Source organism: Gobio gobio (genome assembly GCF_949357685.1).
Source record: "Gobio gobio genome assembly, chromosome: 1".
NCBI lineage: Eukaryota > Metazoa > Chordata > Actinopteri > Cypriniformes > Gobionidae > Gobio > Gobio gobio.
The window spans coordinates 45,449,475-45,477,407 of record NC_137097.1 but is presented as its reverse complement, the minus strand read 5'-3'; the positions used below and the strand labels follow the sequence as shown (position 1 = coordinate 45,477,407).

At 43.4% G+C, this 27,933-nt stretch overlaps 1 protein-coding gene across 2 annotated transcripts in view; it reads right to left on the bottom strand.

The window, feature by feature from the left end:
• Positions 1 to 27,933, bottom strand: part of spop (speckle type BTB/POZ protein) — a 111,878-nt gene that overhangs the window by 15,889 nt on the left and 68,056 nt on the right. For both annotated transcript variants that reach the window (XM_079825262.1, XM_079825261.1), the window contains one exon: positions 15,006 to 15,133. In XM_079825262.1, the coding sequence (XP_079681388.1) occupies positions 15,006 to 15,133 (128 nt within the window). The remainder of the gene's footprint in view (positions 1 to 15,005; positions 15,134 to 27,933) is intronic.

Below are 27,933 nucleotides of genomic sequence, written 5' to 3'. Positions count from 1 at the left end.
AAGAAATGCCACAGGTTCTCACACTAAGTTAATTGCCGTATAAGGAACATTTCTTTAATGAGCAAAACTCCTCAAGACTGAGGATGTTTCAAAACCTTGTGAGCTGCCTTCCTTTACAACATTTTGGGCATCATAAGACAAGTACTGTAAAGGTAATGTTATAAAACTGCAAATGTCTTATTTGCTGCATAAATTACATTCAAGCTCAATTTAGCCAATTAAACTAATGCTAAGAGTTGCAGAGCTTGAGCTAAAAAGCAGGGATTATGAGCCGACGGGTGAAAATTACACAAAAGAAGAGTGAAAGGGAGTGAGAATGAGACAGGGCTGGATATAAATGGAGGAGAGTGAGTATGACACACAGGAAGAGGGTGAAAGAGCACCACAAACAGGAAATTAAATGTCAAGGACCCTTGTATGTTCTTAATGGAGGAGCAGGCTTTCCCCTAAAGGAAAACAGGGAAGACAGCAGACGCGAAGGGGAGGAACAAACAAGGAAAGAGGGCGAGAAACCGAGCAAAATGAGGACAGGTTGGGGATGGGGACCCAAAAAAGTAACCATTTTCTGGTAATAATGGTATATATATATATATATATATATATATATATATATATATATATATATATATATATATATATATATATATATATATATATATATATATATATATATATATATATATATATATATATATATATATATATATATATATATATATATATATATATATATATATATTAAGGCTGTCGATTTAATGTGTTAATTAATTAATTAGTTATGGAAAATGTAACGCACCAGACCTTTGTAGTTTATCTTGCATTTCATTTACTTGATTGATGACAAACATTATGCAGGGCAACAAATGCAGTTACAATGTCCCTAAAAAAAAGATGAAGGCATTGCCTCATTCATTTATAGGCTTATATGATATGACATATGCAATATCACACAAGTAACGAGCGCAATATAACTCGAATGACATTTTTATCCCAAATAGCATGAGTGTAAATGTGATATTGATTTTATACAACAGCTCAATGAATAAGAAGTTAATATTGTGATTTTACACACAATATTGTCTGTTTGCTCAATTTATCCAATGAAAATATGACCTATAAAGCCAGAGCAGAACTTCAGTGCGTCTCCGGGCAACACACAGCAGTACTTCATTTCTGAATTAATTCACGTTTTGAGCGAAATCAATCGGGTGAACCAATGATTCAATGGCCCATTCATAAAGAGAGTCATTTAATTCATTCCTGAATGAATCAGCCGTTTGAACGAATCGAATGAATTAATGACTTATTCATTTAGACATTTAAATATACATACAATATATAAACATTAAAAACTATGCATGAATTATAAATTAATAAATAAATGACAGACATAAGGGAGCCAAAATGTTTGTTTTTATGCTCTATACAGACGGCTGTTCAGAAGCACGGTCATAAATGTTCCCATTTCATTAGCTGGCAATTAATGGATCAGTCTCTGTAATTTCAGCATGTTTTGGTTTATTTCAAATTAACATGAAACATCACAGAAAAAGCATCAAGATCAAAGTTGTAATTTCATGATATCCAATCGTACTATATCATATCAAATCGTATGGCTTAAGTCTCAACTCTTCATTAAAGTGTTTTGTTTTTTTAATAAAGCCCATGGAGATGGAGATCCCAAGGCTGCTGACAAAGTCACTGGAGTTCTGAGTCAAACTATATACGTTTATAAACACAAGACTTTATCTTCAGCCTCAGAAATAGGACATATCAGTACTTTAAAGTCAAGCACATCACTTTAATGAGCAGTGCGAGATGGGCACTAGAGCAGCTCTTTGCTGTCTGGACTCAAGTCTGAGTGAACTGTTTACTGTGTGTGTAAATCTAAACAGAGAAACTAATGAGGGAGGAGGGTGTAAACTAGTGCGTGTACGCTATTCTCCCCCTGAATTTGATTAATAAACCTGCAAAACACACTCAAACTCACAGAGTTATACCCATGTGCGGACATTCATCACTCACTCATTAGCGGCATGCAAAACAGAAAGAGGAAGACGAGAAGGGAAAAAAAAGAAGGAACAATACTGCCAGGTGACTTCCAGCATCTATAAATACACACTACTAGCACTGCATCAGCCTCATGCTAATGATCTTGTCCAGGTCATAATGAATTCATTGATTAATCAAACCATGCAGTGAGTAAATTACACACACTTCAATTAGATAATTACCACACGGTATCTTCTCACTTCATCTCTTAATAACAAACACACCTCCACTGCGCACAAATGCAGAAGACATTAAACGCAGAATTTTCCACTACTGGACTTCAAAATCATACTTCTCAGATATAATAGAGAAATGCTAATTATGTTTTGGTCCTATTTACAAAACATTTCTATTTCAGATAAATGCTGTTCTTTTGAACTTTCTATTCATCAAAGAAAATAAAATATTTTTTTCTTGAGCAGCAAATCATCATATTAGACTGATATCTGAAGGTTCATGGAGTAATGATGCTGAAAAATGTAGCTTTGCCATCACAGGAATAAATAATATTTTAAAATACTCAAATAGAAACTGCTATTTTAAATTGTAAAAGGGGAAAAAAAAATTCACAATATTACCGTTTTTGCTGTATTTTGGATCAAATAAATGCAGCCTTGGTGAGCAGAATACTACTTTTAAAAACTTTTTTTTTCTTTAATTACCACTCTAATATTCTATAGTTTTAAATTTGACAAAAAAAAAAAAATCTGGTCTTAAGCAGGTCTTAAAATTAGGTAAAGATGAACAACAACACAACACATGACATATTACACCGTTTCATTGTTTATTTAACAAACATTAGGCCAAAATGGAGAAGACATGGGTGACAAACTAAGTACACCCCTACTGCTTCCATAGGAATTAAGAGGGTAAGTAGCAGTCAGACGCTGCTAACCAAATGCCTTTGATTAATTGATCATCAAGTGTGATCCCCTCTATAAAAGCAGACGTTTTGGCAGTTTACTGGTCGGGAGCATTCAGGTGTGTGTTAACACAATGCCAAGGAAGAAAGACATCAACAATGATCTTAGAGAAGCAATTGTTGCTGCCCATCAATCTAGGAAGGGTTATAAGGACATTTCCAAACAATTTGAAGTCCATCCTTCAACAGTGAGGAAGATTATTCACAAGTGAAAAACATTCAAGACAGTTGCCAATCTTCCCAGGAGTGGACGTCCCAGCAAATTCACCCCAAGGTCAGACAATGCTCAGAGAAACTGCAAAAAACTACACCAGAATGGCTGAAAAATAAAAGAATCAAGGTGTTGGCTGGCCCAGTTAAAATCCAGACCTCAACCCGATGAAAAAACCTCAATGAACTGAAGCAACGTTGTAAAGAAGAGTGGGCCAAAATTCTTCCAGAATGATGTGAGAGACTGATAAAGACATACAGAAAATTATTACTTCAAGTTATTGTTGCTAAAGGTGGTTCCCTTTCGTTCAGTCACTACGACGTAACGTTAGTGACAAACGAATGGGGGTTTCGCTTAGAAGCCTATTATCTTCGAGCTTAGAGAAAACGCCCAATGGCGTGCCAATGCCATGGGGCATGCGGAATTTGCATACGTAACTCCGCCTCACCGCGTGAGTATATAAGGAAGTACGTGGCAATATCGCATTATGTTTCTGCTTTCGGAGCCAAGAGAACCTACCTCTTCACTCCTACAGCCTTCTGAGACTCTGTCAGCTTCTTCGAGACGAGCAGCTTTCCAGTCGGTGTTGATGTAACGGCACGTTCCAGTGATCGCATACTTCCTGCCTGCTGATCTGCGCAGTGGTCCGTTTGACAGCTGGTGTGTTTCCCTGGGCGCTTCGGCATCGACTGCGAGGCTTTCCTCTCACAAAAAGAGCTTGCGCGTGGCACGTCTTTTTCAAGACGGCTCGCCCGTGCACTTCCGGGTGCGATCGATTTCCGCTGCTGTCTATGGGCGCATTCAATGCTCGAGCGTGTTTGGGCTTCAGCGCGTTCGGGCAGTGTTTGCGGATGTGTCACGTTTCCATTGCGGGAACGTGACCATCGCGATGTCGCGGTCGAGACTCAATGATCTCCGTGAGGAGAGAGAGTCCCCTCTGCCACACCCCAATCTACCGTCCCCGAGTGATATGGTACTTTGGCTGGTGGCCAGGGTGACCTGAGGGCGGTGCTGTGGTATTAAGAACCCCGACGTTCATTCCTCGGGCCACGCCCCCCTCTTACACATCGCTTCCCGCGAGTGTTGGACTGAATCAACGGCCCGTCTCTGACGCCCCGTTCGTTCAGTTCACGCTCCGGATAGCAGTGAGATGTCGATCGCCGCATCCCAAGGTGGGCTGGAGTCCTTTGGGGATGACGATTAGGTTGTGCTCCGCCTCCGGGTGTGTCAGCACTGCCTGATCCGACCTTAAGTTGACAGCCATGTTATCTCGGGCAGCCGCGAGTCTCGCGCTGGTGTGGAACTCCGCCCAGTCGCGGGTGCTCGTGGTTGCGCGATTGGTTTTTGGGGGCGGCACCCGACAGCTGTTGGGCCCCGCCCCCAATGCCTTTCGCTCCCGGGGTGCATGAGGAGATCACGCGGTCCCGGAAGTCCCCGTGCTTCCCGCGACCGTTTGGTGGCCTCCTCCGCCTTCTCTGCCCTTGATGGGGCCACGGCCTAGGGTACACTGGGGCCCCCTCCCCCCACTGTTGAACTCTCTGTTGCGCACTACGGTGTCCACAGAGGGCTTTGACGTGGCGTGGTGTGGCTGTCCTAAGCACCCTCCCAAAGCCTGTGGGCTCGTCTACTTCGGTGGCGTGGTCCTGCAGAGCTACGGGCAGGCCACCGCCCCTTTGCACATGCACAAGGGTGGAGCCGACCCAGGGCTCTTCATTGAGCTGCGTGCCACAACTGATCCCGCCCCCGGGCGGTGAAGGTGGCCACACGCTCCCTGGGTCGGGCGATGTCCACAGCTGTGGTCCGGGAGAACACCTGGCCTTACCTGGTGATGTGGAGGACGTTGAGCGGGCCCGCCTCCTCAACTCACCCATATCCTAGGCTGGCCTCTTCGGCGGCGCGGCTGAGAACTGCGCCCAACGGTTCTCGGCCGCCCCAGAGCAGACTGAGGCTGTAACACGTACTGCCCCGGCGGCCAGCTGCTGCACCAGCCGCCGGCTCAGTCGCCTCAGTCCGCTCGCCGCCGAGGGCGCCCTCCCTCTTCCCGCCCGGCCCCAGCAGCAGCCTTCACCTGGGCCGCGCCGTGGAGGTGGTTGAGGATGTCGCCCAGTCCGCTCCCCAGACTGGTTAAACGCCAGGCTGGAGGTGGACAACTCAGAGATGGGTTCCAGTTCTTCCCAGGGGATGGTAGCAGGGCCTCTCCTTCCCCCGGTGGAGGGCCGGGGGGAAAATCCTTCCGCTGCTGGCCCCCGGGCTAGCAGCGCTTGAGAAGAACTCATGTTCCTGTCTCTGAGGACCCAGAGACCGGTGATGACAGTGTGCGCCACCCACGGGTCCCACCACTCGCATCCTTCTCTGTCGCCAGCCTCCTGGCAGAGCAGACCCCAGTGGAACGTGCGTCCTTCCCTGGTCTCCTCTGTCAGGACGCAGCCGTTAACCGTGCCCCGACCCCGGGACGCCCAACAGCCTCCCCTGTCCGGGCCGGTAACGCTGCCTCGCTGCCCCACCCTGGGTACGTCTGCCGTCCGTATAACCCCGTTGGGGCAGTCTCTGGAAGCATGGCTTCAGCTTCCGGGGCTGTCCCGCTGGGCTACGCGATTCAGTTCGCGCAGGCTCCTCCCCGCTACAGGGGAGTCCGCTATACCGTGACCGGGGCCCATGCCCCCGTCATGCGTGCGGAGATTGCCACCCTGCTGGCGAAGGGTGCGATCGAGCCTGTCCCTCCAGCCGAAATGAAGTCGGGGTTCTATAGCCCCTACTTCATTGTACCCAAGAAAACCGGTGGGTTACGGCCAATCCTGGACCTTCGCATCTTGAACCGATCCCTTCACCGGCTTCCGTTCAAGATGTTGACTGTGAAACGCCTTTTTGAATGCGTTCGTCCTCACGATTGGCTTGCAGCGATCGACCTGAAGGATGCCTACTTTCATGTCTCCATCCTTCCTCGACACAGACCGTTCCTACGGTTTGCTTTCGAGGGGCGGGCATATCAGTACGCGGTCCTCCCATTCGGGCTATCTCTGTCCCCTCGCGTCTTCACGAAGATTGCCGAGGCAGCCCTTGCGCCCCTTCGGCAGCACGGGGTCCACATCCTGAACTACCTCGACGACTGGCTCATACTGGGCCACTCTCGAGAGCAGGTTTGCGGACACAGAGATCTGGTTCTCCACCACTTAGCCCGTCTGGGCCTTCGGGTCAACTGGGAAAAGAGCAAACTTTGCCCCGTGCAGAGGATCTCTTTTCTCGGTATGGAGATAGACTCGGTCGCCATGTGCACGCAGCTAACGAGCGAGCGCGCGCAGTCTCTGCTGACTTGCCTCCGTCAAATCGAGAGCAAGAGTGCGGTCCCACTGAAACTATTTCAGAGGCTCCTGGGGCATATGGCATCTGCAGCCGCGGTAACGCCGCTCGGATTGCTTCATATGAGACTGCTTCAGCACTGGCTTCGCGATCGAGTCCCGAGATGGGCATGGCAGCCTGGCACGCTCCGGATCCAAGTGACTCGGGCCTGCTCACAGACGCTCACCCCGTGGTCGAACCTCAGTTTTGTACGGGCCGGTGTGCCCTTAGAACGAGTTTCCAGGCATGTTGTCGTATCGACGGATGCCTCTGCCACGGGCTGGGGTGCCATGTGGACAGGACCCCAGCGCCTCCTGCATGTCAATTGCCTCGAGTTGCTGGCAGTACGGTTCGCCCTGCACCGCTTCCGAGCGTTGCTGAAGGGTCAACATGTGCTTGTCCGGACAGACAACACGGCTGTAGTAGCGTACATCAGCCACCAGGGCGGTCTACGCTCCCGCCGTATGTCTCAACTCGCCCGCCATCTCGTTTTATGGAGTCAGAAGCGCCTGAGGTCCCTTCGTGCTGTCCATATTCCGGGGGTCCTGAACCACGCAGCCGACGAGCTCTCGCGGTTTCAGCCTCTCCCGGGAGAATGGAGACTCCATCCCCAGACGGTCCAGCTGATTTGGGAACAGTTCGGCGACGCACAGGTAGATCTGTTTGCCTCCCACGACTCTTCCCACTGCAGCCTGTTCTATTCCCTGACCGAGGGCACGCTCGGCACGCGAGGGCACGCTCGGCACGGATGCACTGGCACACAGCTGGCCGCGGGGCCTACGCAAATATGCGTTCCCCCCAGTGAGCCTACTCGCACAGCTCCTGTGCAAGATCAGGGAGTACAAGGAGCAGGTCCTTTTGGTCGCCCCGTACTGGCACGGCCGGACCTGGTTCCCCGAACTCTTACTCCTTGCGACAGCCCCTCCCTGGCCTATTCCTCTGAGACCGGACCTCCTTACTCAGAGACGGGGCACCCTATGGCACCCGAGTCCCCACCTGTGGAGCCTCCACGTGTGGCTCCTGGACGGGACGCGGCAGGTTTTGAGTGGCCTGCCACCTACGGTGGTCGCCACCATCACTTCCGCTAGGGCAGAGTCCACTAGGCATGCCTATGCGTTGAAGTGGAACCCCTTCGTCACCTGGTGTTCTTCCCGCCAAGAAGACCCCTGGAAATGCCCGATCGGGTCTGTGCTTGAGTTTCTCCAAGAGGGGTTGGAGCGAAGGCTGTCTCCCTCCACCCTCAAAGTATATGTGGCCGCAATATCTGCCCACCACGATCTCTTGGAGAACAAAAAGGTAAGTCAGCACGACCTGGTCATCAGGTTCCTGAGGGGAGCGAGGAGACTGAATCCTCCTCGCTCTCCTCTCGTACCCTCTTGGGACCTCGCAGTAGTTTTAAGTGCTCTGCAGAGGCCTCCCTTTGAGCCTTTGCGGTCGGTTGATATTAAGTTCCTGTCTATGAAGACGGCTCTGCTGACCGCATTGGCCTCAGTTAAGAGGGTCGGGGACCTGCAGGCATTTTCGGTTGACGAAGCGTGCCTGGAGTTCGGGCCGGCTAACTCTCACGTGATCCTGAGACCCCGGCCTTGATATGTGCCCAAGGTTCCCACTAGAGCCCTGCGCGGGACTGTTTTCTTCATCCCGCTCCCGCCCGCACCCGCCGAATTTCTGACCATTACCGCCCGCTCCCGCAACGCATGTGTTACACTCCCGCCCGCTCCCGCAATATGTATGTCCACTCCCGCCCGCAACCGCAAAACTCTGAGAATTTATTCCCGCACAATAATAGAGATGCATTGATTTTGTGTCTTCTCCCGTCCCGCAGGGAAAAAAACCCACGTATTTGTATTGATATTATTAAAGAGATTCATGGGGTTGTTTGTTTCGTTTCCCTGGCCTGCATGTAAAAAAAAAAAAAAAAAGACAAATAGCCTACATTCAAATATAATTTCGTTTTTATCAAAAACTTTGCACATAAAAATAGACTGCTTTGCAAAACAGAAAACAGAAAAACAGATTGAGAAACAAAAAACAGATCCCAATTCGTCGGTCAGTTCCGACGTAACGTTACGTCGAACGTGACCGACTGAAAGGAAACCTGAGAAAACATGCTTCAACAGAACGTAATGTGAACACAAAATAGCAAACGGACATTTAGAAACAATCCATTTCCACTCACTAAACTTCTATGTATTGTTTGTCAAAAACACCAAACAGTCAACTTGACCTGCAGGGAGTGCTGAGCGTTTTTGGTGAGGTATGATCAAGTAGCTATGTATTTGCCAGCTGCGCAATATGTGGATACATATAACGTTATACTGCATGATTTTGCCTACCAAAACAATTGAGAAACTTCTCCAAATGTCAGACTTTCCTTGCTTAGATTTTGTGCTGTATATGCCTCGTTTGAGGTTCTTTTCTACATCATCTATTGACATCTTCTCCATCATGTCGTTAGGCAACCTCCCTATCCCGCCGATTCCCGCGGGGTTTTTTTTTAGCCGCCCATTCCCGCCCGCAGCAAAATTCAAACCGCCCGCTCCCGCGAGATTTGCGTTGGGTCCCGCGGGACCCGGCGGGACTCAATCCCAATGCAGCCCTCTAGTTCCCACCACTCCATTTTAGGACCAGGTGGTGAACCTGCAAGCGCTGCCTTTGGAGGAGGCAGACCCAGCCTTGGCATTGCTCTGTCCAGTACGCGTTCTCCGCGCCTACGTAGACATGACGCAGTGTTTCAGGACCTCAGACCAGCTCTTTGTCTGTTATGGTGGAGAGCGGAAGGGAAGTGCTCTCTCAAAGCAAAGGCTGTCTCACTGGATAGTGGACACCATTGTTTTGGCTTACCAGGAGCAAGGTCGTCCATGTCCCCTTGGTGTGAGGGCACACTCCACCCGGAGTGTGGCCTCCTCTTGGGCTCTAGCGCATGGCGCCTCGCTAGCAGACATCTGCAGAGCTGCAGGCTGGGCGACACCTAACACATTCGCCAGATTCTACAATCTCCGAGTGGAGCCAGTGTCTGACTATGTACTCGCCCCCCCGAGGGGCCGGTAGGGGCCAGGCTCAGGTGTCTTCGCTTGCTCGCCACTCCACTCCACGGACTGGATACGTGCGATATTCTCCTCAGGTGAGCTCCTCGAGAGCCCTGAGCTCCTCCAGCACTGTCGACGCCGACATCAGTTCAGTCTGCCCTTTCGAGCCCAGACCCTCATGTCCGGCTAGGTGCCCCGTGTGCATGGTTCCCTCCGGCGACCCCCACACGTGTATTTCACCGTAAGTCTCCGCAGTGAGCGGGTTTCTTCCCTTGGCGTGTCCCCGCCACCCCTAGGGTTAAAAATCCACCTTCGGCTGGTACCCTAGAGTTTTCCCATATGCAGCCCTTAGCGGGTCATATGTGTACTCTTAAGTCCTCCCCACGGGTAGGCATGCTTGGCATTCCCTCACTGGGATATGCTTCCCAGTGTACCTTGGTATTCCTGTGATAAGTGGGAGTCCTTCATCCGTACTAGTATTACGACAGGGTACTCACACATACGCAGGGCACTGGAAGACAGCTGAGTGGCGGGATTATATTGGGACCCCCATTCGTTAGTCACTAACGTTACGTCGTAGTGACTGAACGAAAGGGAACGTCTCGGTTACGGATGTAACCCTCGTTCCCTGAGGAGGGAACGGAGACGTAACGTCCCGTTGCCACTTCAGTTGTGCTCCCTGGAACGCACAACTGAGTTCAGTCTTGGCTCCTCAAGCAGGTAACATAATGCGATATTGCCACGTACTTCCTTATATACTCACGCGGTGAGGCGGAGTTATGTATGCAAATTCCGCATGCCCCATGGCATTGGCACGCCATTGGGCGTTTTCTCTAAGCTCGAAGATAATAGGCTTCTAAGCGAAACCCCCATTCGTTAGTCACTAACGTTGCGTCTCCGTTCCCTCCTCAGGGAACGAGGGTTACATCCGTAACCGAGACGTTCTACAAGCAATTAAAATCACAGGGTATGTAATGTCATGATATGTAAAACAATATAATTCAAAAGGGTGTACTTTCTTTTTCACATGACTGTATTTTAGGGATGTGACAGTGAGAAAAATTTCCCACCAGTTCATCAACGTGTGTCAACACCAGTAATACCAGTATCAGCAGGAGGGGAGTGACGTTACGAGTTTTCCCTCTTTTGCACCTCGCTTTTAAATAGGTTAATAAAGCAAAAGTAAAATGCTCACGGCCACACAGGCAGTTGCGCTTCCATAGGAATGAACTGAAAACCCTCGCTCTGCACCGCACCAATGCACACGCACTATTGTGAATGGCCGAGCATATTTTACTTTCGCTTTAGAATTAGCACCAATTCGGGGGCGGCAATTGCTTGAATAGTGGGTTCAATATTATTCTTAATAAAGACCACAACAACAAAAAAGTAAAACTCGCTTAAATAGGCACTTTTACATTCCGTCTTGTCAACGCTTTTTTGCCGTCGTCTTGTGAGTCAGCTCCTTACTCTCGTGATAAATGAAATCTAACTCCTGCTGCTGGTCTGTGCTGTGACTCTCATTCAGCTCATGCTGTATTAAGCAGACACGTTCAGTTTTTTATTGTGGTGTCTGTTCTATAACTGAACTTAATGATTTTTACTACTTTAATAATAAAAAAGTACTAAAAAAAAAAAGTGCCACAGTGGGCAAGTGATGTAACCGGTGTTGTGACTGAACACCCGTAACACAGACTATCACAGCAAGCCTACTGTGTAGCACATAGATTGACAATTTTTATTATCTTAAAGTTTAATGATACATAAATATATTTATTTTACACATAAATATATGTCAAAAATAAAAATCCAAAAACTAAAAGGCCAGCTAAAAAACATCTATATTGTTGAGCCCTGCATTCAGCCTTCATTCAATAATTCATGCATCAATCTATCAGAACTCATGACAGAATGTGTCCATTTGTTTTTGACATTTAGAGTAAGAAAAATTACGTATCAAATCAAATAAGCTAATTAACTCAATGCAGCATCTCTCTATATCATCTCATTTAAAGCTCTAATAAAATCAGTCCACGTTGATGCAGGTGTACACAGTTAATACTAGTGAGCAGATGTTAAAAACCACATCATTTCTTCTGCACCGTCTTCATAAACAACAGCCTGAACTCTAAACTTTAGACAGTTTCATTGATCACAATGAAAAATATAGCTGCAAGAACGAGATAGGCAGAGTGAGATCTAAGGATCGGTTGGGGACTGTTTATCAGTTAGTTGAGCCAGAATATTCAAACAAAACATTTGATCATGCAAAAATAAATATCCAAATGTAATACCTGATAAAAGGAAGTTGTTTATTTTTTAAACAATGTCCTTAGCAAAAAGAGTTAGATCTGCCCTATTTGAACTAGGCATATGCTGCCTTCTAGTGGTTATACTATATATGCGTTTTATTTCTTTCAAACAGATAACACTAATCTGCCTATTTTAACTTGCATATGATGTATTACTTAAAACATTTTTGAGCCTGATTAATCAAAAGATCCACATTCAAACCAAAATATCTGACTTCCTGTTGGCCAGAGCTAATGACTGTAAATTACAAAGTTGTTTGGCTTGAAAACCAAAGTTTCAAGAGTTTGAGAATGTTAAGGGCCCCAATAGTGCCAGAGAATAAGGAGGGGAAAAAATTAATCCTTAGGAAAACAAAAGGGCCTCCACCCCTTTGGGCCTTGGGCCCTAATAATATAACAAATACTAGTTCACAATATGAAGTAGCATAAATTGTTTTTGTACATGCAGAAGCCTTGCATATTGAAGTTACAAATGGCCACAGCTGCTCTTATGATAATAAGGTGGACACCGCTACCTTAATATACCGGGATTTTGCCGCTATCAGAAACTAATGTATATATATGATGTCAAAACTATATGATAAATTTTACTCACTGCATGCTAAAGAAAGAGACAGACCGGCAGAGATGCAAGCTTTATTTGTGAACAGCTGTATGTTTGTGTCAGAGAGTTTGTGTTTAAACAGTCATTCTGTTTCAGACTACACATATGCTTTTACACGCATCATTTCCACTCAAGCTGTTCAAGTCTGGCCCTGACCGCAAACCTCCCTTTTTCTCCTTCAACTGATCTTATTCCTCCATTTCCCTCCTTCTGATGCCAGCATCTGCCTCTCATCTCACCAAACTCATTGTGATGTATGCATGTGAGCTGACTCGTATGCAAAGAGACTACCAACCTCGTACATCTGTGAAAAGGGATTCCTGACTTTTGTAGAGATGCAAGCACAACACTGATGTAAGGATTTGGGGTGTTTCTCATAACTCATCAGCTTGTCACATATGTTGTGTGAATGTATACAGAGAAACTTTCAGTGTTAAATACTAATGCAATTAAATTCACTTTTACTTTCATTAGCGTAAAATGGTTTCACACTTCTACCTCTCCCTTTACCTCCATCACACTCTCATCTCTGCTGAGCCCTCAGTGTTTTGAGGGTGAAGAGGAACAAAGCAGATGCTCAACGTACAGAACTTTCCTTCTTAAAGTGACAGTTCACTCAAAATTCATAATTTAGCAAGGACAGTAAATTGATCAAAAGTGACAGTAGAGACATTTAAAATATATATACATTTATATATTTATAGGATCACGTGACACTGAAAACAGAAGTAATGATGGTGAAAATTAAGTCAAAACAGGAATAAATTAGATTTTTAAAATTTTAAAATTAAGGCTTCAAGCTTCGAAAAAGGAAGCAAATGCACCATATACAAGTACAACAATTTAGATTTTTCAGTGAACTATTCCTTCAACTTGCTACCACTACTAAACTTTTGAGTGTGCATGTGTGTGTACGTATATATCAGTAACAGATGTTGCAGCCGTAGAGGATCTCGCAGATATCAGTGTGGCATATGGCTGCACTGAGTGAAAGATGGCTGCTGTCAGATGGAGAGAGAGAAGTGTAGAGCTCATTTATTTACTATGAGCAATCTACCTGCTGGAGGATGGAGGTGAAGTGAGGGAGCAATGGAGAGGTGAGAAAGAGAAAGAAAGAAAAAGAACAGGTGAAGAGAGAGAGAGAGAGAGAGAGAGAGAGAGAGAGAGAGAGAGAGAGAGAGAGAGAGAGAGAGAGAGAGAGAGAGAGAGAGAGAGAGAGAGAGAGAGAGAGAGAGAGAGAGAGAGAGAGAGAGAGAGAGAGAGAGAGAGAGAGAGAGAGAGAGAGAGAGAGAGAGAGAGCAAAATTAAAATAAAATAAAAACTTGGAACAAGAAGAAAATAGCTACCGAAGTCAACGAATCATTAGCTAAAACTGACGTGTTATCAATCTGATTTGTTGCCAATCATTAAAGTGGTGGAAAGGGAATCCAGAATTAGTGCCTCATTTTCCTTATAAATCCCTCCATCTCACTGGCCACAATGACACCAAGTACTCCACCTCTAATGGGACCCCTCTTCCTCATTAAAAACACAGAGGGAGAAAAGGAGAGAGAGAGAGAGAGAGAGAGAGAGAGAGAGAGAGGAAGGTATGCTCAGGCCCTTATTTAAGGAGCTAACACCTAAAAAGGAAACCACATATAAGACGACAGAGAAATAGAGAGAAACACCTCAAATGTAGGCACAAAAATATATATATAAGAATGGAATTGTGGGATGAAAATGTGAGTTAAGAATGGTGCAAGAGGGAACAAAGGAGGAGGCAATGCTAAAGTTTTAGGAAATAGTAATGAGATACAGGAAGAGAGTGGAGAGGAGGAGGAGGAGGAGGAGGAGGAGGAGGAGCAGGAGAAGGGAGAGGAGAGAGTTCATCCATCTTGATTAGGGATGTGTAAAACTACATATTTTCATGACTAGCCGACTAATTAGTTTTAAGGAAACCCTGTATAATTAAATTGATTTCAGGATCACCTGACCCCTATCAGACACGTTTCTTTGGGAGCGTTTACATAAGGCACTTGTATTAGAAAACAGCTTGACTTTAAGAGTTTGACTATTTCTAAACAACACTGGTAGCAGCACGCTCAAATATTGCAAGGCATGGTGCAACAACTAAAAGCATTCGTCTGAATGCCTATGACTATAGAGGTGCTTTAAAGGGGATGAACTTATTGATCAAGGACTCAAAATTGATCAAAAAAGATTTTTCTTTCAAATAAATTTGACTGTTGGAACATTTTGTAAAAAAAAAATGTAAAAGAAATTATTTTTGAGCACCATCGGCATAACAGAATGAAAGAATGTGACACTGAAGAGTGGCTTAATGATGCTAACAATTCAGCCATCACTGTACATTTTAAAATTAAAACTGAAAACTATACAAATATTTACAATTGTATTGATAATTCACAGTATTAATGTCTTCAAAATAAATGCAGCCTTGGTGAGCAAAAGAGACTTCTTGAGCCAAAGCTTTTGAAAGGTAGTGTATATAAAACCTACGAAAGAAAGTTCAGCATATGATTGGTCGTGCATCACTTACTTCACAGAAGAGTGTCAATTTGTCATCAGGCAGCAGCCCATTGGCCTCATCCAGGAGGAAGTCTCTCCTTATGAACTTCTTGAAACCCCAGTCTTTTCCTTGTACGAAGCGATATGCCCGCTGACTCTCTGCACAAAATAAAGCATATTGGCACAAAATTTATTAAGTGGACACAGAACACCAGTCTTGCACTAGGACTCTGTAATGGCATGACCTGTCAACAAAAAAAAAATCCATCTAGAGAACCTTCACCACAATACAGAACATCCACTAATTCAGTAAAGTATTAGAATGAGGCAAAAACAATCTATGCAAGACATCTCACACACACATCAGAATCAGAATCCAAATACTCTTTAAGAGGCTTTTCTGCCTATCTGGCAAGGTCTATAATCTTGCTCTCCATTAATTTCTGCATAATAACCAGTCTGATTATTCTGTGATTTTTCATTCTCCTGCTGTTTCTCTGAAAGCACATTAAACCTACATGAATGCATGAACCTTCGTGCGCACACACAGTGACTGAGGTTTATTTTTATAGCTGCCATGTTCAAACCTTCACTCCATCTTGACTGCAGAGGTTTTAGCTGACCCGCAGGATCTGGTTGAGAAGTGTAAAAGAAAGGAGGAGAAATAATGAGGAGAAAAGTAAAAGAGGGGAAAAGATAAGGATATGGAGAAGGAGAATGAGAAGGAGGAGGAGAAGATGGAGAATGAGGAGAAGGAATGAGAAAGAGGAGGAGACAGATGAGAAGGAGGAGAAAGAGGACAATAAGGAAAAGGAAAAGGAGGAGGATGATGAGGAGAAGGAAGGAGAAGAAGGAGGAGAAGGAGAAAAAGGAGGAGGAGAAGGAAAAGAATGAGGATACGGTGAGAAGGAGGAGGAGGAGAAGGAAGGAGAATGAGGAGAATGATGAGAAGGAAGGAGAAGGAGGAGGAGGAGGAGGAGAAGGAGAAGGAAAAGGAGGATGAGGATGAGAAGAATAAGGATGGAGGAAAAGAAGGAGGAGGAGGAGAAGGAAGGAGAATGAGGAGAATGATGAGAAGGAAGGAGAAGGAGGAGGAGAGGAAGGAGGAGGAGAAAAAGAAGAAAAGGGAGGAGGAGGAGACAGAGGAGGAGAAGAAGGAGGAGAAGGATGATGAGGAGAAGGAGAAAGAGAAGAAAGAAGGAGAACGAGAAGGAAAGGGAAGATGAGACGGATGGGAGGAGGGGTAGCCTAGAAATCTAGACGCACCCTAGCGGCAGCAAATCTAATTTGCCGCGAGTGTAGTCTAGCAACTCTTGGCAGACCTGCGAGCTGGAAAAACCAAACTCTGGTCAGGCCAATCACAGCGTGTGTAGAGTCAGTGGACGGCACGTCACGGCAGAGTTGCGGAGGTTGCGTGCTACTCGTAAACAAAGAAGCTGGCGAACGGTGGTCTTTCGAATCGGCTTTGACCGCGACTCTGGAAGACTTGAGTTAAGCTTTTCTTTAAAGGGTAACTAAACCCTAAACCAACTTTTTTTAGTTAATGATCTTTAATACTGGGGCTTTATTAATGCTGTTCATTGATTCGAGTAAATGTTTTGACATTTGAGTATAAAGTGTTTTAATTCTATAAAATATGGTGTATAACCGCCAAAGTGCTGCCCTCTTAAGGTTGAACGGTGGCTACTGCAGTTGAATTTTCCTATTGGACGTTGTGGTACATCGTGACGTAGGATGGTACCTCCAACGGCTGACTATCCGCGCCCCTGGCACGAGCTCACCACGCCCTCAGAAATGTTTCCCCCAATCACACGATGAGAACGGCTTCACTCCAGTATGAACTGTCATATTACATGAAGTAGAAACATTATGAATGAAACTGACTTGACACTTGCTTTAACATTGTATTGAAGAAAATACGGTTAAATAATGCAGTTGTCAGTACACGTCAGGCTTTTCTTGCGATATTATTGCCGCCCGTCATGTGTACAGATAATTTTCATACATGAGACGCGCTTTCAAACCCTGACATGCAAGTGGTTGCCGCGGACGCAGATAGATTAGGTCAGTTCTCTTGCGCGGCTGCTTCACTAGCATCGTCGGCATCGGGAGTTAACGCAGTTTGAGCAGCGGCTCGCATTGATAAGACTCCGGGTTTGTGTCTGTTACAGACAATCCACCCTCCTCCACTTCAGGTGAAGGTAGGAGAATGACCGCTCTGTTGCAAAGCTGGCGTCACTCCAGTCATTCTCCATCTTTGCGACTCGTGAGTCAGACAGCTGTCAATCAATCCGTCACTGCGGGTCTCAGGTGCACACCCTCCGCTCAGCTCCGCCCTCGGTTCGTCCCCTCTGTGTCCACCGGGCTCTGCCCACTTTTCCAGCATTTTTTGAAAATTGCCAGTGGGTGGAGTTAAGCTCTGAGCAGTTAGAACAAAGAATGGCACTGAAGTCATTCTTAAGAAAGGAAGATGTGTTCGGAGTTTTGCCGACCGGACACGGCGAAAGTTTAATCTATCAACTAGCTCCACGTTGCTCTCTGGTTGGTTGTAGCGCTATCCTATTGCGTGCAGAGGGAATTTGAAAGACAACCGTTTGTCCCGCCCCTCAGATTGAGCCCTGTCAATGGTGAGTTCCCAGACCCAACATCTTGATGTGGGTCTGGCTTGTCAGGCTAGAGGAGGGGAGGAGAAGAAGAAAAAATGGAGAAGGAGATGACCAAGAACAGCAAGGAGAAGAACAAGAATACTAGAAAGTGATGCTGAATCAAGACATATCGACAATACCTACATATTTCTCCTTTGTCACTACTTTCATGCACAGAAGGGGGGAGAAGTGGAGAAGAGTGAAAAAACGAGAGATGAATAGATTCCTTTGTGCTTTTGTTGCAGTTTGGGTATGTGTGACAAGCGCACTCTATCAAGTGTGACATCCTCTCTTGCTAAACGTTACACTTGTTCTAGTGAAGCATCTTTCCTCTTTGCTCTGTCGGCCAAGTGCAGCTGGGGCTCAAATCATTGCTGGTTAATCTGCCGCTGTAGTTTGTTTGTGTGTGTGCAGGTGTTTTAACATGGTGTGAAATGACTGTGTGTTCACAGCTCGACTGTGACAGTCATACAGATTCACACAATGGGGAAGCACTGGAAGGGCAACCAAACATGCCTCAGGAAGACCCTTGTCTCCCATCAAAACAGAACTCGAGTCCCAGCAAAGGCTGGTATCCAGATAGCAGAAAAGCTAATATAATACTGATTATTATATTTTGCATATAGAAAAAAAGTCCTTATATTTTTGCATTGTGACAATTAAGCACATGCCCACTCAATTTTTTTATTAGTGTAATACTATATATTTTTCAAATATATTTCAGATGTATTAACTCATTTACAAATTATACTTTTAGACATTTGTATTACACTAATGACTTTTAGCACTAAAATAAAGAGAATTGGGGAAAGGACGGTAAGGGCAGTTGGCAAATATGCTTAGTTATCATGAAAAAAAAAAAGTCAGTGTCACTATTTTTGTTACATTAAAACAAAATATAAAAGGTTGCCTTTTGATTTTGTGGTAAACTGACATGTCGGCTACACTCACTAACTTTGGTTCACCGTAGTTCACAGTGTTATTTTTTTTTACACATTTTGCAACCAGATGATTACCTGTCAAATAAAATGTATCTTCAGTCAGTGAGAGTCCACACTGCTTGTGTTATTTTGATGCGTCATTAAAGAACTGTGGTTCTCAACTCATTATTAGACAACACATTATTTAAGGCTGTTCCAGACTATTAATAAAGTAACTTTTTGTTCATATAAAGTTTTTCTTTTGACTGATATAAAATTTTACACCGGTAGATCTTCCCTTGTTTTAAGTATAAGGCCAAATCCCATTTCTACACCTTAGCCCTTCCCTTTCCCTTTCTATTATTAATAATACAGTAAAAAAAAAAAACTGGTCATCCTTAAAAGCAGTCGATATTTATATCACGTATAGTCTGTAAACTCTTGCATCTCAAGGGCAACAACTGATTTGTTTGTATTAGCCTAGATTGTAAAGAGCTCCGTTATCGCATCGCCACAACAGAAAACAAAACCATATCCATACCGGCCGGCTCGGATCGGCACGGAATGGAACGGTTAATAAACAAAGAGAACAGTTTGGCCCGATGGAAAAGCGGCTTCCCCAATCTTGTATGGTCTGTATCATTCTGTATCGTCTTAGCAAACTCGGTAGCTCATACGTTTTTGAACTGAAAACGAGCGCCGTTTTATCAAGTCCAAATACAGCACAAAAAAACATTGGGAATGAGTAATTTGTTAAACGTTCTCGCGCCATATAGCCTACGCACTTCACTGCTATTCATACTGGTTAAATGTTACAGGACACTAATAAAAGGAAGGGGGTATGATGACGTATGATGATGTGTTATGTTTAGTAGTGGTGTCCCATTTCTTAGGGGAATATTTCACCCCTGCGCCTTGCCACTCTGTTTCAAGAGGAAAGGGGTAGGCATAGGGGTAGGCGAAGGGGTATAAAATAGAAGGGCCTTAGTCTTCACCCTCTCACAGCATTAGACAAACAAAAAAAAACATTGCACAAGAGGAGCGCTGGCAATATAGAAAGCTTTATTTATTGTAAACACAAGCACAAGTCTTGTATAGCAGCATGTAACTCACACTGTAGTGATATGATACCATTTGTGCATCATATGCAGTCATATTGAGAGAGTGGGGGGTGGGGGGGGGCATGTGGGTACACTGTAGCATTGAATTAAACTGTTTGAGAAATTACAGAATTTTTCGCACATTATAAGCATAGAACTTGCAAGAAAGAGTGAAATTATGTGCAATGCCTGCACCAAAATTCAGGCCGTATTCATAGAGACGATATAATGCAATTTAATGAGACCTACATAAATGATACATCAAGTATCAGACAATTTATCAGCCTGGGTTATGGCTTGGCCCAAGTTATGTGTCTGTTGAAGTATTGCTTTCAGGACTGCCCATATTGCTCATGAGGTGTGATGTCTGGAATTGGACAGACAGGAGTGTTCACAGATGGCATGTTTTGATTCAGCTGCTTTGGAGAAGATGCTGATGGACCGGTGGGTAATTAACCCTCCCAGAATCAAGAGCTTCTCAGTAAATCAAGTTACTCGCCTGTTAAATGGGAGAAGCAGAATTTCAAAACATAATTTTTCAAACCCCACACCATACTGGCACAAACACACTACAGGTGAAAATCTACTTTGCTCCTCATTCCATAACAAAAACAGCCAAAAACTAATCACATGATCCCACATGTTTAAGCACAATCCTTGACCACAGATGCACAAAACTTTTCAAGAAATATAAAGGAACATGGAGAGATGAGAGAGAGAGAGAGAGAGAGAGAGAGAGAGAGAGAGAGAGAGAGAGAGAGAGAGAGAGAGAGAGAGAGTGAAGAGGAAAGAAAGAGTGACTGACACACTGATTGGTCTCTCGAGGAAGTCTGGGGTCAGATCGGGGCAGTGGCTAAATTTGTGCTCTCATTGGGGACGTCTGGCAACTAACCAATTGCAGTGGGGTAGAGAAAGTTCCTGTTGGCATCCAACCAGGGTCAAGCCTCTGTGGACACGAATACACAAGCAGCAAAGAGGACTGTTTTAGGACGTCTGACAGAATACAGCTCCAATAAGAAAGGACTGACAGATGGATTATGTAGATATTGGGGGAGATGAGAGGGTTAAAGCAATGAAAAAGAAAGAGCAGTCAGTAGTAATACATATTCAGGCCCCGGCACTGGGCATTGGGGCACGGTGCCTAATGTCCTGGCACACAGAGAGAAAAAGAGAAGGTTGCTCGGATCACAAATGCACTAAGCATACACACACAGAAAGCCAAGGAGGTTGAAAGGCCACGCTCTGTTTGCCCATACTTTAAAACACATCTGTAAGTGAGCAAAAAAAGGTGAATTCCTGTGGGCATGCATCAATTGACCAGAGTTCAACAGCAAACCATTTTAATCTGCAACACCACAATTTCAAACTCCTTGAGAAAGACATTGAGGGCGTCAAGTAGTCTCAGCCTCGGACGAAATGCCTATTGACCGCCCACAGATGACCTGATGCACACTGCACACACACACAAAGCAGCACAGGTTGGCAGAAATAGCCAGTACTAATCCAATTGGCTTGCACATACACAATTTTCAGTTGTCAGGATACACAGGTTATTCTCTAAAGAAGAATTCCTTATTGGATCTGCCAACATTTGCAAGGACCGTGGCATCTAGTCTTTGAAAGATATCCAAAAAAAGCAAGCAAATTATATCTTTTAGCAGATGGTCTTTTAGTTAGATGGTCGGTTCTACATGGGCAGTTCCTGGACAGAATAAGCTGCAAAGTGGACAGATTTCATGAGACCAGTCAAAAGTCTGGCTACATGACACTAAAGAGAGAAACAGAGAGATGTGTCACATTTGCTTCATCAACAACAACAACAACAACAACATCCTCTACTTACACTCTGCCATTAATAGAGGGTTCAGTAGCATGTGTCAGAACAATAATGAGAGTAAACTGACAGACATTCTCACAACAGCATCAACACAATCCGCTAGTGTAAACACTATCTAATAATTCTTCTAACCTTGACACTTCTATACAAACATACAGAGCAAAACACCTTTAACGGTCTGATATGATAAACCATTAGCTTAGTTTGGGTCTGTAAAAATGCAGAGATGCACCGATCGACTGGCCAGGGACTGGAATCAGGCGATTTTCCGCATGCTCGGGTCGGACCGGTGACCGATCAGTCAGTCTCACATTTTTCTGATTCCAAGCTGGTCCGTTTTGTTGCCAGCACCACAGGCAATAACGTCAGCTGTGCGTTCTCACTCACTCCCCTCATTCGCTCCAGTTAAAAAGTGCTTGTATTGCAAATAATTTGACTAATTCTAACAGGTTTCATGCTCACACCAAAAGCATGTGCACCACTGATCTATATAAGTAGCGCTCTCTTAAACAGCTTGTGAGTCCCAAAATGAGTAGATTACTGCACTTACACAGTCAAATACACGCAAAATTATGTTGAAATGCCTGTCTTGGGGAGTATTCAGTTTTGGAATGTAAATAGTTAGAAAGATAATGCATGTTCTGTAACAGTATATTGATTCTGTGCATAAACTCTTAAAGTGACAGCCGCCTAATATTCCTGCTGCGTTCTGTCCAGACCAAGAAAATCACTCTCTGCTCTTAACTTTTGTAACTTTATTAGTAAGCATTGATCTGAATTTAATTTTTACAATGAAGACTATCCCATGTTATTTTACATTTGATTACTTTAATTTCTGTAGTTTCTTTTCTCTTTATTTGTTTTGTTGTTTGCAGTTTATTTATTCTTATTTTATTACTGACATTTTATTAAAATAACATTTTGCATTGCAGAAAAGTGGATTTTTGTTTGTATATGCTGTCAATAATAGCGCTTAGAAAGAAATTTGGAATTGGCAGGTCACACTTACAAAAAAATGCAATCGGTGCATCTCTATAAAAAATGTCAAGACCTCTATATATGACAGCAACAGAAACACACACAGTTTAATATCAGGGTATGAAATTAAGACCTGCCACCAGGCGAATGCAGGTACTTTTTGCACAGATGTGGCAGGTAAGCTGTATGAAATCTTGAACTGACTTTTGACAAGAAAAGCTGTTGTTTAGAAGCAACGTCACGCACTTGAAGAAAAGCCATCTCGTCTTTTGCCTCCACATACGTGTTGCTGAAAAAAGGTATTATTTGTTTTGCGAATTTTCAGAAAAGACAGAATATAATAATTCCAAACAACTAAAGTGAACCAAAAAGAGATCAAATTTCACTTTAAAAGCCATGGAAATCTGAATACAACGAATAGGTTTTTTTTTTTTTGGTCCACATAAAGAGGTTTTTTCGCAATTATTTCACATGTATTTGAATAAAAACGACTCAATAAATAAGACTCAATAAAACTAGATACTCACCAGCAACTGTGGTTGGCAGGCCCAAAAAACAAACAAAAAAACCTACTCTGATTAATATGTATATAGAGCTCCGGAGGTTGACATCACGCAGCCTAAACTCAGGGGAGTGCTAGAGCGGCTGTTGCATTGGTAGCTATCAAATTATTTAAAACCGGACTGTTTAAACCTTACCATTTCAACATGATGGACAGCTGATGTGCGCCAGGATGCCAGCACAGGCGAGGGAAAGCAAATGGGAAATCATTTTATCGTAGTAAGTTGTTGAAATTCCGTGAATTTCAGTTTATTCTTCATTCCTAACTACTTTTGCCTCACGTACCTAATGATAAAAATAAGTTCCCATTAAATACGATACTTAATCGTGAATAACACAAGTGCTTTTATATATAAATAACATCAAGAAAGGCTATTTGAAACGAAATTAAGGATCAATAAATAAATACTGAAACAAAAAAAATAAGACATGACATCTATTGATTATAACTGATTTTATTTGACATGCACAACACGGACTTATGGAACAGATGCACACAGCGGCGCGCTGTTTTGGATCGTGTTAACCGCATATATAACATTAATCTATTCACATGTTTTCTCTCTTAAAATGTAAGCGCATGTAGGCCTATATGTCAGCATTATCATATACGTGTAAAGAATAGAAGGGTGCGTCTCAATCAGCTCCCTGGTTCAGTAGTCAGTGCACTGATCAGGACATAAGTCAATGGGCTGACCCCCTGATCAGTGCCCTGACTACTGAACAAGGGAGCTGATTGAGACGCACCCGGAGTCTGTCATCTAAAACAAGAGCGTAATGATGCAGTTCAGTCTGCCTGCTATTCTCGCAGTCAATGTTACTCCTGATCAGAGGCTTCCGTAAATATTTAGTTTATACGTAGATTTAGGCTCCAACTAAGTTTAATGGTGCAACACAAATATTTGTAGGAGTGCATAAGTTGTAACTTAGTGCCCATTTACGTAAAAACTAGGCTAGTTGTAACTTGCAAAAGCAAAAGCAATCCGTTCCTTTATCGATACAAGTGAAAAGCACCCAGGGGACATTACAGGGATCTGTTATGTTTAATCTATTAAGTTTTGCTATGTAAAAGTCTATGTCTTTTAAATTAAAGTGCGCAGTGAACTCCGTTGCCTTGAAACTCATGCCTGCCAAAATGGCGTCGTAAACAGAATGGGTCACGTGAGCTCTAGACAGCAAATGCCTTAAAAATGGATATCACAAAGCAGAGTAAAGCCAGGGATACACACCAAGGATTATACATGCAGAATCGGTGTTGGGCCATCAGTGAAAGAGAACTCTGATTGGCTGTTCAGTTTAGCAAACGAGTTAGATTAGAGCAAAAGTGGTAAAAGCAAGAAAAGTAGTCATGATGGCGCAGACAGAAGGCTGTTCTAATCTTACCCGAGCAAATTTTTTTTATAATATGAGCGGAGTTGAATAAAGGACGTTATCAGCATGATTGATATTCAAAATTGTAAGCAAGCACTGCTTTGTTAATGGTTTGTATACCTGCAGTCTTAGTTTCACTTTCCCTTTTTGAATGACGAATATAAATGAATATATCTGCTTAAATAGTCAATTATCTCCTTTACACGCAGGTGCCGAACACGTGTGCTAGTTGACAGTCGCCTGTAGTCCTTTCGGTGTGTTCAAGCACAGATCTTTTTCCCAGACGCGAGGCGACAACAGTCTGCTTTCATCAGCGCTAGTTCTTTGGCGTCGGTTTGGTGTGTCCCTACCTTTAGGTTACAAAACCTCATTATTCTGTGGCTTTACAGTGAAACTGTCAGCGTTATAAATGTTGATCTACGGGAGTATTAACTGCTATGGGCCACACAGGGCTGAAAGCAATAGCAGTAAAGCTCTGTTGTGTAAATATTCATCAAACGGTCAATAGCCAATAAAGCAGGTTCAGAATCAATATCTGCCAGCATGCGGTCTCATCTGAATAACTACACACGGCACGTAGAGCAGAGACCGTCAGCTGGGTAGTTTACACACTACCCAACATCCATCCAACCTACATCTGTTGTGAATCTTTCATTTCTCTATTTAGCCCGATGCCTCTCTCGTACACAATATCCATTTCTAAAGGCCTATTCACCAAAAAAAAAAAAAAACATGAACACGACTGGAGTAATGGCTGCTGAAAATTCAGCTTTGCATCACAGGAATAAATTACATTTAAAAATATATTAAAATAGACAAATTATTTTAAATTGTAATAATATTTCACGATATTACTATTTTTTATGCATTTTTGATCAGATGCAGCCGTGGTGAGTAGCGTAAGATACTTCGGTAACACTTTACAATAAGGTTTCATTTGCTAACATTAGTTACTGTATTAACTAACATGAACTAACCATGAGCAGTACATTTGTTACTCTATTTGTTAATCTTTGTAAACGTTAGTTAATAAAAATCCAGCTGTTCATGGTTTGTTCATGTTAGTTCACAGTGCATTAACTAATGTTAACAAGATTTTAATAATGCATTAGTAACTGTTGAAATTAATATTAACAAAGATAAATAAATGCTTTATAAGTGCAGTTCATTATTAGTCCATGTTAACTAACGTAGCTAATGTTAACTAATGAACCTTATTGTAAAGTGTTACTGATACTTCTTTCATAAACATTTTTAAAAATCTTCCTGACCTCAAACTTCTGAACAGTAGTGTACTTCCGATTAGCAATAGCATGTAGTAAAAGATGTTCATGGTAATCCAATAATCCTATAATCTAGCTATTAATTTAAAATGTACTTCTTTGTTCATATAGATCATATAGTCTGTTTGTTAAATACATTTGTGTACTTTAGATTTACATAATGTAGATTATTGCTTAATGCGTTTCAAAAGGTAATGTTTAATAAATTTTTTCTAGTACCTGTGAGAGTTTTTCACTGCTAGAGTATCTACTATTATCTTCAAAATAGCTGATAAGGAGTTGCTTCTGTGGACTATTTCTTCTACGCTATAAAGTGGATGTCTTCTGGTTGGGGGTTTTGTAGGATCTCTGACTTCACTTCAGGTGGTTCTTAGATTTCTTCCTTGGGAGCTCTCATTATTAAGGTTCACAATCCTTTTGTAAATTTGACTTAAATGAAGAGAAATCTTTTTCCAAGACAAACAACACCCCAAATTCCTGCTTCAAAAGGAAATCGAGCAGCACCGGAAAGAAATCTGCCAGCCATTGCAACAGAGTACATACACCGTGTTCTCCTGAAACTCACACTTTCATGTGTCCATCAAACCTGATCATCGATCCTCAGAGAGGAACAGGTTCCTCGGCACCAATATTTGCTCGTCTTCGTGCCCATGACTGACTCCATAAACACAAGTCATGCTGCAGGAGTCCCAGTGCCTTCTCACAGCCCTCTTAATTAAAGCACTTTACTTTGTTTTTATTTCTCTCACTCCACTTCTGCTTCACCCCTCCTCCCCCCTTCTCTCTCGTTCATCTCGCTCTCCCCCAGGAGGAGGGCAGGATTAAATTGGATTCTAAATGATCCAGAACCGATAGAGCAATTTCTGCTGCCATATTTTCATCCTTCGTCCCGCTTTAAAAACTCTCCCCATCACTGTATGGGGGCTGTCGGTGCTTCTGTGTCCCCGGGGACGCCCCAAGTGCGTCACCCTCCCCACATTCCAGAGGGGCGCTAAATGGAGAGAATGTTGAGCGGAGAAGTGGGGGGAGTGCGGGGCAAAACACAAGGAGTGCCTTCTTGCCCATTAAGGTGCAGAAAATGAGAAAATTGGAAAATGAGAGACAGGGTTGTTCAACTTCTCATCTCGCTGCCACAATCTGGTACCCTTTCTCTTTCTTTCACTCCTGTTCCTCAGCCCATATGTGAGATTCTTCAAAAAGATGAGATTGTGACTGCTGCTCGCACCTCAGTTTCATCTCTCCAGGCTGCACGGAGCTCGCCACCTTTTGTGAAACATCTAATACAGGCTCATATAAAAACCGCAAGAATCTGAAGTTGATTCAGGGGAGGTTTACCAGCTTAAGCTCACCTTGCCTAAAATCACACAGGTACAGGTTGAGGACGATTTGTGGTCAAAATCTATATGTTAATATGAATTTACAGTTTTGTTCATAGGCCATTAAAAAAAAAACATTGTGTTTTAATCATAACGATTTACAGTTGAAGAAAGCATTTACTGTTGTCTCTCGTACATTTCGTGATTTTAATTGATATTATTTTATATTATAAAAAGTTAGTGAGTTTAAACGGTGGGGTGGATTATCAGAGAACCACTTAAATTTGTCAATTTGTATCATAAATCGATCATATGGCTTTGAAACGTTGTTGTTTTTGCATTGTTTTTGAAGCTGAAAAATACAAATATTCATACATTGTAAATGCATTGAAAGCAGCGACTTGTACAACATTTCTCACTTTGTGTTCCATGGAAGAAACCCATCATGACACGACGGCGAGTACATGATGACAGAATTGTCATTTTTGAGTGCACTAATGAACTTTTGGACAGAGCAGAGCAATTGAAGTGTTTGGGGAAAGCACAACATTTAGTTGCATATTAAAGTTTCTCACCAAACAAGCAAACAAACAAACTTCTAGGGCACTACACTTTCTTCTCTACACACTATAAACTCCATGACTCTGTGAGCTACAGAGTTCACCGACCTAGCGCACACATACCCACACTCTTATCATACATATTGATCTTTTCAATGCAACTTTGTATATTTATAAATGTGCATTCGCCAGGTTTTAACATCCACACCAGCATATCAGAAATGTTTTCCTCATGCGAATAACAAAACCACCTTAAATAAATACACACCCCCAGCTATGAATAATACTTGGTTTAAAAGCAAAATCAGCCATGAAGTTGCTCCATCTGAGCCAGTATAATTCAGTTCCACTAAAGGCCAAACCCCTGTAACTCACATACACCAATCAA